This window comes from Triturus cristatus, chromosome 8, assembly GCF_964204655.1.
Source record: "Triturus cristatus chromosome 8, aTriCri1.1, whole genome shotgun sequence".
NCBI classification, from domain to species: domain Eukaryota; kingdom Metazoa; phylum Chordata; class Amphibia; order Caudata; family Salamandridae; genus Triturus; species Triturus cristatus.
Window position 1 is genome coordinate 182,055,539 of NC_140591.1, and position 12,831 is coordinate 182,068,369.

At 47.7% G+C, this 12,831-nt stretch overlaps 1 protein-coding gene across 3 annotated transcripts in view; it reads right to left on the bottom strand.

The window, feature by feature from the left end:
• The window catches only part of LOC146801783 (E3 ubiquitin-protein ligase TTC3-like), a 1,211,260-nt gene that overhangs the window by 808,740 nt on the left and 389,689 nt on the right, over positions 1-12,831 (bottom strand). For all 3 annotated transcript variants that reach the window (XM_085621275.1, XM_085621274.1, XM_085621273.1), the window contains exon 23: positions 6,202-6,303. In XM_085621275.1, coding sequence (XP_085477401.1) covers positions 6,202-6,303 — 102 coding nt within the window. The remainder of the gene's footprint in view (positions 1-6,201; positions 6,304-12,831) is intronic.

Consider the following 12,831-nt stretch of genomic DNA (forward strand, 5'->3'; position numbering starts at 1 on the left):
GCTGGCTTTTTATATAGTGTACCGAAATGAGATACGCTAAGTAGAAAGTCCAGACACCCCTTATTGGCTTACAGGTTTTAAATTAATAATCACAAATGCTCTCTTTTTTGCTATTGTGGGCGAGTTTAGGCTTATCAGAGGTTAGTGTTAAGCATTTGTTGTACATGTAAAGTCGATAAATGAGACAAGAAAAAACTGCATGAAATTAGAAAAATACATATCTTTTTATATCATTTTACACAGCAAGAACTTCATAATCAGGTAAGTACTTTAGACATTATCAAGTTTTACAGAAGGAACAGTAGAAAATGACAGACAGTCAGTCAAAATTCCATCAGATACCAGGCAACATGTGGTGATGACCATGTAAAAAAGAGGCACTTACCTACATCTATACTATTTCTTTGTTTAGCATATCTTTGATTACTACAAAATCTACTTCGGACACGGCTTTTGGGTAATATAGTTACTCCTCTTGACATTGTTGATCTCTGTACAGTTTGTGTTTTTTTTAACTGGTTTCTCCTTTTAATCTCATTGACTAAAGGTTGCTACCATTGTTTCCTTGTCATGAGGAAGACCCCATAGCTATCGAGATAAAGGGTCAAAACGTTGACAAATTCCGCTGTTGGTTGTCATTATGTGGTTCTCCTGTACAGTAAAAGTCCTGTATATGAGTTCTGTGCTTGAAGAAATGTATCAATTGACAACAGTGGTTAATCCATTGCAAACAATTCTTGAGCACCTGTGTTTCACTTTGTCATGAATCACTAGCACTGTGACGTTTTGTTTGGAACATTTATATAAACATTCATGTATACAAGTCTGTAAATACTATTGATTCAAGATCTAACAAATGGAATATGTAATCTCTCTGTTAAGAAATTGCCAAGGGAGCATAGGCTATAAGATCTCTCCGAAAAGTGGAAAAAATAAATGATGCCTCTGGTGCTTTGGAGATTCATTACCCTTTCTTATTAGAATGAATGAATGAATGAAAGTGAATTTATAACAGCGCGAATTGCTGCCCTGAGGCGTCCAAGCGCTAGAGGAACCAGTTGGTAGGGTGGGTGAGGTTGCAGACCGGTAGGGAAGGAGAACTGAGTTTATTGAGGAGAATTGAACAGGTGTGTTTTTAGTTGTTTGCGGAAAGAGGCGAGGTCAGGGTTGGATCTCAAATGAGAAGGGAGGGAGTTCCAGATCTTGGCGGCGTTGAAGGCAAACATCCTTCCACCCGATCTTGTCCTTTTGATTCTAGGGACTGTTGCCATAAAAGCCAGGCTAGATCGCAGGTCTCTACCTGGATGATACTGGCTTACTAGACTACGAGTAATTAGGGGTCCCGAGTCCCAGAAGGCCTGGTGAGCAATACACATTGCCTTAAAGGTGACTCTCTTACGCACTGGGAGCCAATGCAGGCTGGTCAGTGCCGCTCTAACTGGCAGTCTGCGTGGGATCTGTAGCAGAGTGAGGGCAGCACAGTTTTGTACCAGCTGTAGTCTTTTTAGTGTGTACTCTGGTGCACCCAAATAGAGGGCGTTGTTGGAGTCTAATCGTGACTGTATCAGGCCCTGTACGGCCATCTGCTTTGCCTCCATTGGGAGCAAAGGAAGAACTTTCTTCAGTGTCCTGAGCAATCCAAAGCAGATGGCTGAGAGCTTTGTGGCCTGGGTGTTAAGTGAAAGACTCCTGTCCAGCCATACCCCTAGGCTTTTGATGTTATCCTTCGGAGCCGGGGGGGGGGGGCCTAGACAGGTGGGCCATAGTGAGTTGAAGAAGGTGGGATCAGCCGGGCCCAGGAGCATAAGCTCCGTTTTGTCACCATTGAGCTTTAACGATGACAGAGTCATCCAGGCCTTCACCTCCTCCAAGCATTTTGTTAGTCCACCTGAAAGTGGCTGTTGAGCCTCCTGCGCTAATGAGACCACCAACTGGGTGTCGTCCGCATAGGATATGATCTTGACTCCATACGGACGAACTACCTCAGCCAGTGGCCTCATGTAGATATTAAAAAGCGCGGGGCTTAAAGAGGAGCCCTGGGGGACTCCACACTTCAGGGGCATGCTGGAAGACACTGTCTGTCCGTCAAACACTTGGAACGACCTGTTACTCAGAAAAGATTTTAACCAGAGCCAGGCCTTGTCCACAGTGCCGACATTCGAAAGACGGTTCAGTAGAGTGTTATGACTGACCGTGTCGAACGCCGCGCTGAGATCAAGGAGGATCACTGCCACTGATCCTCCCTGGTCAAGAATTTTTCTGGACTCCTCGATGACCATTAGGAGGGCGGACTCTGTTCCGTGCTTAGGTCTGAACCCTGTCTGAGTGGTATCTAACAGCTGGTTATCTTCAAGAAAGCTAACCAGCTGGAGATTGACATACTTCTCCACGATTTTACTCACCCAGGGGAGCAGGGAAATAGGACGATAATTACCAAAGTCCAATGGGTCCAGGTTTGGCTTCTTTATCAGCGCTCGGACCATCGCCCATTTCCAGGCAGGAGGGACGATGCCAGAAGCGATGGAAGCGTTCAGGAGATTTTTGATGATAGGTAGGACAGCCTGAGATGCTAGCAACATGGCTTCTGGGGGTGCCGGGTCAGTTGGGGATCCAGATTTTACTTTCCGAGCCATGGACTCTACAACTTCTAGATCCATGCAAGGAAAGTGGTCAAGCGTGGGTGGAGAGCTTAGAACAGCGTCTGTCCCCCTGGTTTTATCCTGAGCTATCAGAGGAGTGGTAGTGCAGGGGAAGGAAGCGTATATTTTATTTACTTAGGCTGAGAAAAATTCCGCCAGGTCATTGCATTGGGAAACAGATTATTCCTCATATGCACTGGGGGGAGGTGGTTTTGTAAGTTTTTGCAGAGTTTGGAAGATTTCCCTAGGTTTAGATTTTGCAGCTAGGATCTTGTCAGAAAAGTATGCCGCTTGAGCAGCTTTTACTTCCTTTTTGTAGGCTTTTATTTCATCTCGATATAGAGTTTTTTCCTCCATGGAATAGTCTAGACGCCATTTCCTTTCAATTTTCTGGCATTGGCGCTTTTTGTCCCTGAGGGCCTCCGAGTACCAAGGTGCTGTTTTATGGGGACGTTTTACCGTTAATTTCTTAAGGGGGAGGATGGTATCGAGAGAGTGCAGGATCCAGTTCTCATAGGCCTGGTTCGCCAGACATGGATCCTCATTATTAGGGGGAAGTTCTTTCATAAGTTTATTTTTCCATTCGTCTACTGGTATCCGCGCCCAGGATCTGGCAAGTCTCATCATCGGTGTTACCGGAATGGGTTTCTGGGTAAACCAAGTAAAGGGCACCAGAGAGTGGTCAGTCCATGGGAGGGGAAGCGGAGGCCCAACCACAAAATCCACACAGTTACTGAACACTGGATCTAGAAGGTGTCCTTTCACATGAGTCGATGTTTTTACTCGTTGGATAAGTTGTAGCGCGGCCAGGTCATCGGCTAGTATAGTAGCCGTAGGATCCAGCGGTGAAACAAAGTGAAAATTGAAATCGCCTAACACAGTATAGTTGGCAGCCACGCTAGTGCGTGGCGCCACAATTGCTGGTAGGAGATTATGAAATTGTTTAGGGGGGCCAGGTGGGCGATATATCAATGTGCCCGAAAAACAGTGGTTGGGAGAAAACTCCAACGAGAAGGCTAGGCTCTCACAATCTGGGATAGTTTCCGGAATGAGTCTGCAATGATATTGTTCTTTAAATATAATTGCTAGCCCGCCCCCTCTACCCTCCGGACGGTCTTGTCGAATCATTTGAAAGCCAGAGGGGAGGGATGTTACAACGGCAGGGTCGGAGTCTAACGCCAACCATGTTTCGGTGAGAAACACTGCGTCCGGCATACGCTCTTCCAGTAGGAAGGAGATTTCCACCTTATGTTTTGGCAGGGATCTGCAGTTTAATAGGAACATACAGTATTCATGCTTCAGGGGTTTGGTCTGCCACATGTTAAGGGGGACGTTACATTTTGGGCAAATGGCTGGAAGAGACGTTGCATCAAGGCAATGCCTTTCACAGTCCGGTCCCAAGGACCTCATGCCATGTAGAGCGTCTGCGCTGTAGGCTAAGATCTGTTTAGCCTGAGATGTAAGGGACGTGGCCCCTGGCCCGGACTCGGCGCGGACGAGCGCAGACGAGCATGCCTTATGCGCGCCTTTGGCGCGCATTCGTCGCGCCCGCTGCGCTCGTCCGCTGCGCTTCCTGTATAGACACATGCTTTATAGGAGGCAGGAGTAGAGAAAGGGGGGCGTGGCCTATCCCGGTGGGCGTAGCCTGTGTCCTGGTCAATGACGGCAGGGGGACGAACAGACACTCGCCGGTGGCAGCGTTTTGATCAGCTGTCAGCGGGGGGTTCGTAGCAAGGTTTTGGTGCTCAGGGCGTTAAGTGCAACAGTTAAAAAACACACACGAAGCAATTACAATTTTGAAAACGCAATTCGCGCTACTCCCGGCTCAAGCCTCAGGAGGTTCCACAATTAGTAACAGGCAGCGCTTGTAATCAGCGCGCTCTATATACCGGGTGGAGAGGAAGGGGGCGTGGCCTATCCCGGTGGTCGTGGCCTGTGTCCTGGTCAATGGCGGCAGGGGGACGAACAGACACTCGCCGGTGGCAGCGTTTTGATCAGCTGTCAGCGGGGGGTTCATAGCAAGGTTTTGGTGCTCAGGGCGGTAAGTGCAACAGTTAAAAAACACACACGAAGCAATTACAGTTTTAAAAACGCAATTAGCGCTACTCCCGGCTCAAGCCTCAGGAGGTTCCACAATTAGTAACAGGCAGCGCTTGTAATCAGCGCGCTCTATATACCGGGTGGAGAGGAAGGGGGCGTGGCCTATCCCGGTGGTCGTGGCCTGTGTCCTGGTCAATGGCGGCAGGGAGACGAACAGACACTCGCCGGTGGCAGCGTTTTGATCAGCTGTCAGCGGGGGGTTCATAGCAATGTTTTGGTGCTCAGGGCGGTAAGTGCAACAGTTAAAAAACACACACGAAGCAATTACAGTTTTAAAAACGCAATTCGCGCTACTACCGGCTCAAGCCTCAGGAGGTTCCACAATTAGTAACAGGCAGCGCTTGTAATCAGCGCGCTCTATATACCGGGTGGAGAGGAAGGGGGCGTGGCCTATCCCGGTGGGCGTGGCCTGTGTCCTGGTCAATGGCGGCAGGGGGACGAACAGACACTCGCCGGTGGCAGCGTTTTGATCAGCTGTCAGCGGGGGGTTCGTAGCAAGGTTTTGGTGCTCAGGGCGGTAAGTGCAACAGTTAAAAAACACACACGAAGCAATTACAGTTTTAAAAACGCGATTCGCGCTACTCCCGGCTCAAGCCTCAGGAGGTTCCACAATTAGTAACAGCCTCGTTATTCAGCTTACTACGAGTCAAGAAATAGAAGGGGCAATGATGGGGTTTTGCCAAAACCAATGTCGTTGTTCAGTGAATCCGTGAGGTAGCACGACGACAGTGGCAGCCCAACATTCCATATGGAGTATTGTTATAGAGAATCAAAGGGGAGGTACTCTGTGTTAAGGCTGAGGGGGTTCTCCTCTTCACCGAGAATGCCACAGGCCATTAAAGGACACACTAGCCTAAAAAAGATGCTAGTGTAACCTGTAAGGTACAATGACCAAGGCATAGGCAAGCAAACACGTCTTTGCATATACCTTAATGATATTTTCCTGGAATATTACATCAAATGGTGAATACATTCCAGAGGAGCTGGTTTTCAGACTCTGTCCTTGGCTAACAGTGTTATGCTGTACATGATCTTTTGGTTAGGCCAAACAGCATACTGTGCTTACCGTTCGACGACCTGGTTTATAAATGTTTATTACTAAATCACGTTGTAGTAGAACTGGAAGTCAATTCGCTGCACCTCTAAGGAAAGAATGCTGCTAATTTGTCACTGCTGACAGCTCTCTGTTTCTTCAGTGTGTTCTCCAAGTCTTGACACCACTCAGTATCCAGACTTGTTTATTTGTTCTATGCAAAAGTCTCACCTATTTTCTTTGTTAATGCTTCTCTTCTGCAGGTGCCAATTTGGCATACCTGAATGGGTACTGCTCAATATCACTCCCCACGCATAGAACCTAACAAGCTAGCCTGCACATGTATAAGTAAAAGTAAATATCTCATTACATTCAGGAAGTGTTTAGGAAAATATTCTAGTAATGCGCTATGTATATTGTATATCTTACCTTGTCATTCTTGTCAGAGTATTCAGTTGTTTTCAGCTTTTTCCAACAGTCAAGATGAAGCTCTACTTTACATAGCCGACAGCAGAATATACGTATAAATCCCTGAAACAAAGGTATAAAACTTGAAATATTTTGAACGTTTAACACATTTAATGCATTACACTGTTGAACTAGTTACTTACTTTCGGTAACACTCTTGCTAGTGGATGCTCTAACCACAGAGTCCTCACCTTTATAATATACCCAGGTACCAATCTACATCCACAGAACTTTGGCCTGAAGGGCTCCAACGTACCAGTAGATGTCGTCATGCGGCTCATCCAAACCGTAAGCAATAGAAGCTGCATGTAAGCCTCAGCCCTGCGCGCTGACATCAGTATGCATCTTTCCTTCTCCGTGCCCTCAGATGGGGGAACGTTGAACAATTACTGGAGACAGTGTGGCAGTCTCTAGCTTGGGACATTTTAGATTTTAAAGACACCACTACACAGAACTGGGAGGAGGGTTATGTGGTTAGAGTTCCCACCAGAAAGAGCGTTAGGGAAGGTAAGTACCTTGCTCTTCTGATGGATAAGTCTAACTGCAGATTCCTCACCTTTAGTCTAAATACCAAAGTGGTACTTCTCCAAAGTGGAGACTCGGGGAGTGGACTCAGACCAAACATTCCTGCAGGTCACAGTAGTCACCTTCAGGGAAATGACTGAAGGCAGTACTGCTTTGATGCTGAGTCGAAGCGAGGCCAATATCAATAACAGGCACCCCCCGCTATTAACAGCCTTAGTCCTGGTGTAAGGGGCTCTCAGGCATCCGGTAGAACTGTTTCTTGGCGTAACAGGAAACGGCATTTACAACGTGGGCTGAGCCACTCGTGCCATTTCCCCGCAAGCGGAATCACGCTTGCTTTAACCACGCATATAAGTGGTTAAGGCAGTGCGCCGTCTAGATGTGTGGATGGGCGGGGAGAGTAACAGGAAGGATCGGGGGAGGAAGCTACAGGACGCTGTCTAGTAAGTGGGGCTGAGTTTTGGGGCAGTGGGGGGATAGTTTTTAGGGTTGGTTTTAGGGCTCAGATAGTTTTTAGGACGTGGGGGCCAAGATTTAGGGCTCAGGGCTGGGCGCGAGATAGTTTTCAGGGCTGGGTCAGTTTTAGGCCTGTGGGGATGGGGTTGAGGACATTTTTACGACTTAGGTGCCAGTTTTAGGGCTCAGGGCTGGGGGGCAATTTTAGGGCTCAGGGTGGGAGGGGGGACAGTTTTAAAGGCTGGAGGGCAGTTTTAGAGCGAATGCATCTTAAACACACATTCCTTTATCAATCATGCCTTTCCAACAAAATTGTTCGGTAAAAGCATGTGTGGTAAAGGTCTGCATGGTTAAGACGCATTCGTTATTGGGACTGCGTTGTTGAGGCCCGCGTGGTTTAGCATTGAGTGCTTCTGTCATAGAACCGTGCGTAATAGATCTTAATGTAAAGCATACACGGCAAGGCCTTGCTGGGCTGAACAGAGTATAACCAAGAGAACATTGGAAAGTTTGGTTTCTATAAGGTGCAGTGTCTCGAACAGCACACCAGGCAACACATTTGTTCCAGCACCCAACATAGATGGACTTTGTGGAAGGGCATCAGCCAGCAAGGATAACACCCAGCATCATGGCCAGCAATTTAATGCATTCAACTGTCGCTGATCGATCACCACGCAAGGAGGATTAAGTTGTGGAGCTTCTGATACAGGATCCTGCCCTGCTGCTGGGAATGATGGTCCTCTCAAAGCGGAAGCCTGTCAGAGAGAAAATGCTCAGGCTCAGAAGCTCTCTGTACCACACTCTCCTGAGCTACTTTAGGGCAATCAAGATGACTTTGGCCAGGTCTTTTCAAATCTTCAGAACCTGAGACAGGAGAGGTATTGCTGAGCAGAACTGCAGGAGTCCATCACTTCAATCCAGCTGGAATGCCTCTCCTGAGTGTCTTGGAGGAAATCCCAGCATTCCAAATGGGAAACACCTCACATTCCTGAGGGTAGAAACTAGATCTAGCCAAGGCTTCTCAAAAGACACCCTGCACCATCTTGGGATGTATGAATGTGAAAACGTAAACACCGTCCTAATATATATGTAGGTGAAATGTTTTTTGTCCAATTAGACACGAGCAACACCCTAAGGGAACCCGTGTACACACCAAGACACATGGAACTGAAAACAGCTCTGAGCAACAGGCTATATAACAGTGGATTGCCCCTCTGCAGAATAGTGCAGGGGACTTGGCTGAAAAGACATGAAAGAGAACGCTTGTCAAACACATACAAATATACGCAACCAAGAAGGTCAAGATCGGGATATCCAGGTAGGTTAATTGCCTACAAGACAGGTGATGGAAAGCAAATCTGATCATAAGGCAAAGAAGCGCACATAAATACACATATATAACGTATATACACATATGTATTCCCGCTAAGGAACAGTCAATCATAGGTCCATACAATGACCTTGCAACTGCTGTAAGGCATAGAGAAAAGAAAGCATAATAGAGAGGAAACAAAAATGTCTACAAGGAGACAGCTATATCCAACCTCCAGCCGGAAGTAGTGACATAAAACAGCATAGAAGCGAGCGACACCAAATTCCACAAAGAAGAATACATCCTTCTTCCCACAGGAGAAGAGTGACAAACCGAGGGGCTCAGAGTACCTCAATGTCATAAAAGAAATGCCACAAGAAAAACTACGTTGTGATCTACAACAAACTAATAAGAATCTCTGCATCGAAGGATTACAGAAGGAAAAAACTCCATGGGAGTGTAAACGGAGTTTCCAGCGTACGAATAGTGCAGGATTAGGAGCATCCTAGACCCACAAACAATGAAAAGAACTAAGGGCAATAAGCACAAGTGCTCGATGTTGCACGAAAAATAACTAAATCTCTCTTTCTCAAGAGGATTCCCACAGCAGAGTGAATCGAAAGCCCCACCTATGGGTAGGAAAAAACCCATATAGGGTATAAAGAAGAACAACTTGTCACCAACACCAGAGAAACTGAACTAAAAAGGGTCTGCCAAAGCAGGAGCATCCTATCTAGTGACTGATACTATAAAACACATAAAACAGTGTTGTGATACCAATGACAGAAAGGGAAACCCTTATAGAGGGACATCACTTTTCAACTGTAGAATAAAAAGAAAGAGAAGGGAACAGGCTAAGGGTCTGAACCTCCACGGCTGTCCTTAAATCTAAATAAGGCAGCGTCTCCGTGGGCACCAAATAAGTGAACACCATCAAACGGCATGCCATGTAAACCTGATTGGACAGCCTCTGAAAATCTAGTAGTCCGAAGCCATGCGTGCCGGCGTAATGCTACCATAGACGCCATGACTCAACCAATTAAAAATAGTGGTGTCCTTACCACACCTGATGACTCAGTTGGCTGGCTGGCATCCGTCCAAAATCAACTGATTCAGCTTGTCCCTATTAGCCTCTGGAAACAATGGCAATAGCTGCGAAAAGGAATACCATAAATTCAAAAAGAATAATTGATGGACAGAATGTTGAACAATATCATACATTCACCCTAATTCAGAGATCTGGGTCTAATTCCATAGGTTTTTTGCACCCCATGCCATTCCAGATTAAATTCAGCCATATGTAAATCAGTCTTGACCATGTTCCCCATGAGCACAGTCCAGCACGAACTGCCAGGCCAGGTACTCCCTTGACTGGAAACAAGCATCCTGGGATCGGTTTTAGGGTTTCACCCCTCATCAGCCAGGCGAGCTTGAATCCAGTGGCAAGGAGAGCACGTAACCACTTCTGGGCATACCCGTCCCACTGGGGGCGACAAATGCAAAAAGAACAATTGATGGACAGAATGTTGAACAATGTCAAACATTCACCCCAGTACAGAGATCTAGCCCTAAATCCATGATTTTGTTTGCTCCCTGTTCCCATGAGGAACAGGGTCAAGACTGATTTGCATATGGCTGGATCTAAACTGGGGTGGCATGGTGAGCAAAAGAACTATGAGTTTTGACTGTGGATGAATGTTTTGATTTTTTCTGCATTCCATCCATCATTTGTGTCTCTTTTGCTTTCTCGCCCTATGTGCACTGGGTATGTGGGTCCCGGGCTCACTGTGCAACTGGATTCAAGCTAACTTGGCTGATGAGGAATGAATCCCCGAAACAGGTCCCAGGATGCTTATTTCTGGACCAGGGAGGACCTGGCATGGCAGTTCGGGCTGGACTGTTCCCATGAGGAACAGGGTCAAGACTGGCTTGCACATGGCTGGGTCTAAACTGGGGTGGCATGGTGAGCAGAAGAACAATGGATTTAAAACCGGATCTCTTGACTGGGGGTGATTGTTTTGATTTGTTATGCATTACAACCATCAATTGTGTGTCTTAGAAAAGCCCATAAGACATGGTTAAAAACGCCACAAATCGTGTTAGTGAAGCGTAACACCGCACTGGTGAAAGAGAAGATTCGTTTTTCACAAGAGTGATGCTTTCAGGACTCTTTGTCAACTGGAGAATGAAGAATATGGCCCACATCATGGGAAGCTGTGGCAGCCTGAACCACGAAACTGTGGTGTCGTCTGACGAATAAAGCAAGCGTGGTCTTTGGGGGCAGGGTGGTGCTTGTGGACAATAGCATGGTCCACAGGCATACCTTTCTCGGATTTAGCCCATGCCCCTAGTAAAATATCATAAAGTGCCTCACAAAAGGGGAGCACTGGTTCAATTCCTATCTTGCCAGGATGAAGGACCTCAAGGAAAGCTTCTGTAGACTTCTCCACCATAGTCAAATGTTAGGTATCAGCCACTGTTTTCAACACATCCGCCAAAAACTAGTGGCCTCCGAGGCACGGCCAGGAAGAGATAGAAGAGTAGAAGCAGGGGATTAATCTAACTCGCTCGCTTCACCCAACTCAGCAATACAGCGTGTCCAATATAGGAGGAGCCATAGGCACTAGTTGCTCTAAAGAAACCACTCCCTCGTGTCCGTCCACCAACTGTTCCAGTAAAGCACCTACAGAACTTCAACCAATTGATTCCACAAACTATGTCGAGCAGTGCCGCATCTGCGCCGTACTGATGTCGGAATAAGAAGGTGGAAGCGCGCTGAAGGGCGCCGACAGCAACGCAGACAGAGGGGGGCAAGGGGAAGCCGAGTCCTCAAGACTCAACAGTGTCGGGCACTGACCCAGGCTCGGAGCTCTAGGGTGCCATGAAAATATTTGTCGGGGGAACCACCCACATTGTGTTGGAGTGGGCCAGCGCCACTATGTACAAAACCCAGACAGCCGCTGAGAGCGAACCCACCAGCGAAGTCGCAGTTCCTGCACCTATGACCTCCTTGGGATCCGCAGGCGCTCTAGAGGAAGGCGAGGGTACAAAGATGAGATGAAGAGCATTATAATACTCTTACATCTGGGTCCAAGTGTCCCTGTCTCCAGGAAAAGTGGGGAGGCACTGGAGCGACTTCTGTGCAGAGGCATCAGCACGAGGGTGTGAAAAGTCTCCGAAATCTGCATCACGAGTCAAAGGAGACACAGAAGGCCATGACTTCCATCCCCTCAGACAAAGCTTACATGAGACGCAGCAGGGGACTGGGACCGCTGCTGATAACCACGGGATTCAAGCAACGCTCACAGGAACTACCTCTGGACTGGCTAACTGCAGACCGGGAAGTCAACAGACGCCTCGAGGAACTGGGAGCCTGTGACAACCACACCGTCAGAAGCTTCATTTGTCGCACCCGCAGCACCTTCCAATTCAAGCGCTGGTAGGCATCACACTCTGCTTGTCCAAGCGCCACATGCCAAGAGAATGTTGATCCGTACCAGACATCTGTCGAGTGCAGGGCCCACAGAGTTTAAACACATAGAATGCATAGGGCATAGAAAAAGGCACACTGTTTCAGAAGAAACAAGCATTGGCATAGCCAATAGGTCTCGCCTTTAGGGCCTTATAAGGGTTTAGAGAGAGCTACTGGCTTTGTTAACGTTTTTAATATGTGTTGCAGAGCATTGTGAATGTTGTGCAGCATGTTTAAAAGTTATAAGTTATAGTTAAAAAAGTGTTATAACCATTTGTCACCCTATATATAACCTGGACAGCATTATATACAACTGAAGTATCGTAATAAAAACAACAATTAACACCAAAAATGTATTCTAGTTTTTTGGTTTATGCAAGGAAGGGGGCAGTGGGGGGAGTGGACGTGCAGGGAGGGAGGGGGTGGAGGAGGAGTGGAGTGAAGGTGCAGGCAGGGAGGGGGTGGGAGGAGGGGGAGTGGAGGTGCACGGAGGGAGGTGGTGTGGGGAGTGGAGGTGGGGGGAGGGGCTGAGTGAGTGAGGTGGAGGGAGTGGGGGGGAGTGAAGGTGAAGGGAGGAGGGAGTTGAGGAGGAGGGAAGTGGGAGTGGAGGAAGAGGGAGAGGAGGTGCAGGGGTGGAGGTGGGAGTAAAGGTGTGGGGGTAGGGGGAAGTGGAGGTGGTAGGGGGAGTGGAGGGAGTGGAGGTGGTGGAGGGAGTGGAGGTGGTGGGGGGAGTGGAGGTGGAGGGGAGTGGGGGTGGAGAGAAGGGGGAGTGGGGGTGGAGAGAAGGGAGAGTGGAGGTGGAGGGGGTAGAGGTGGAGGGTGGGAG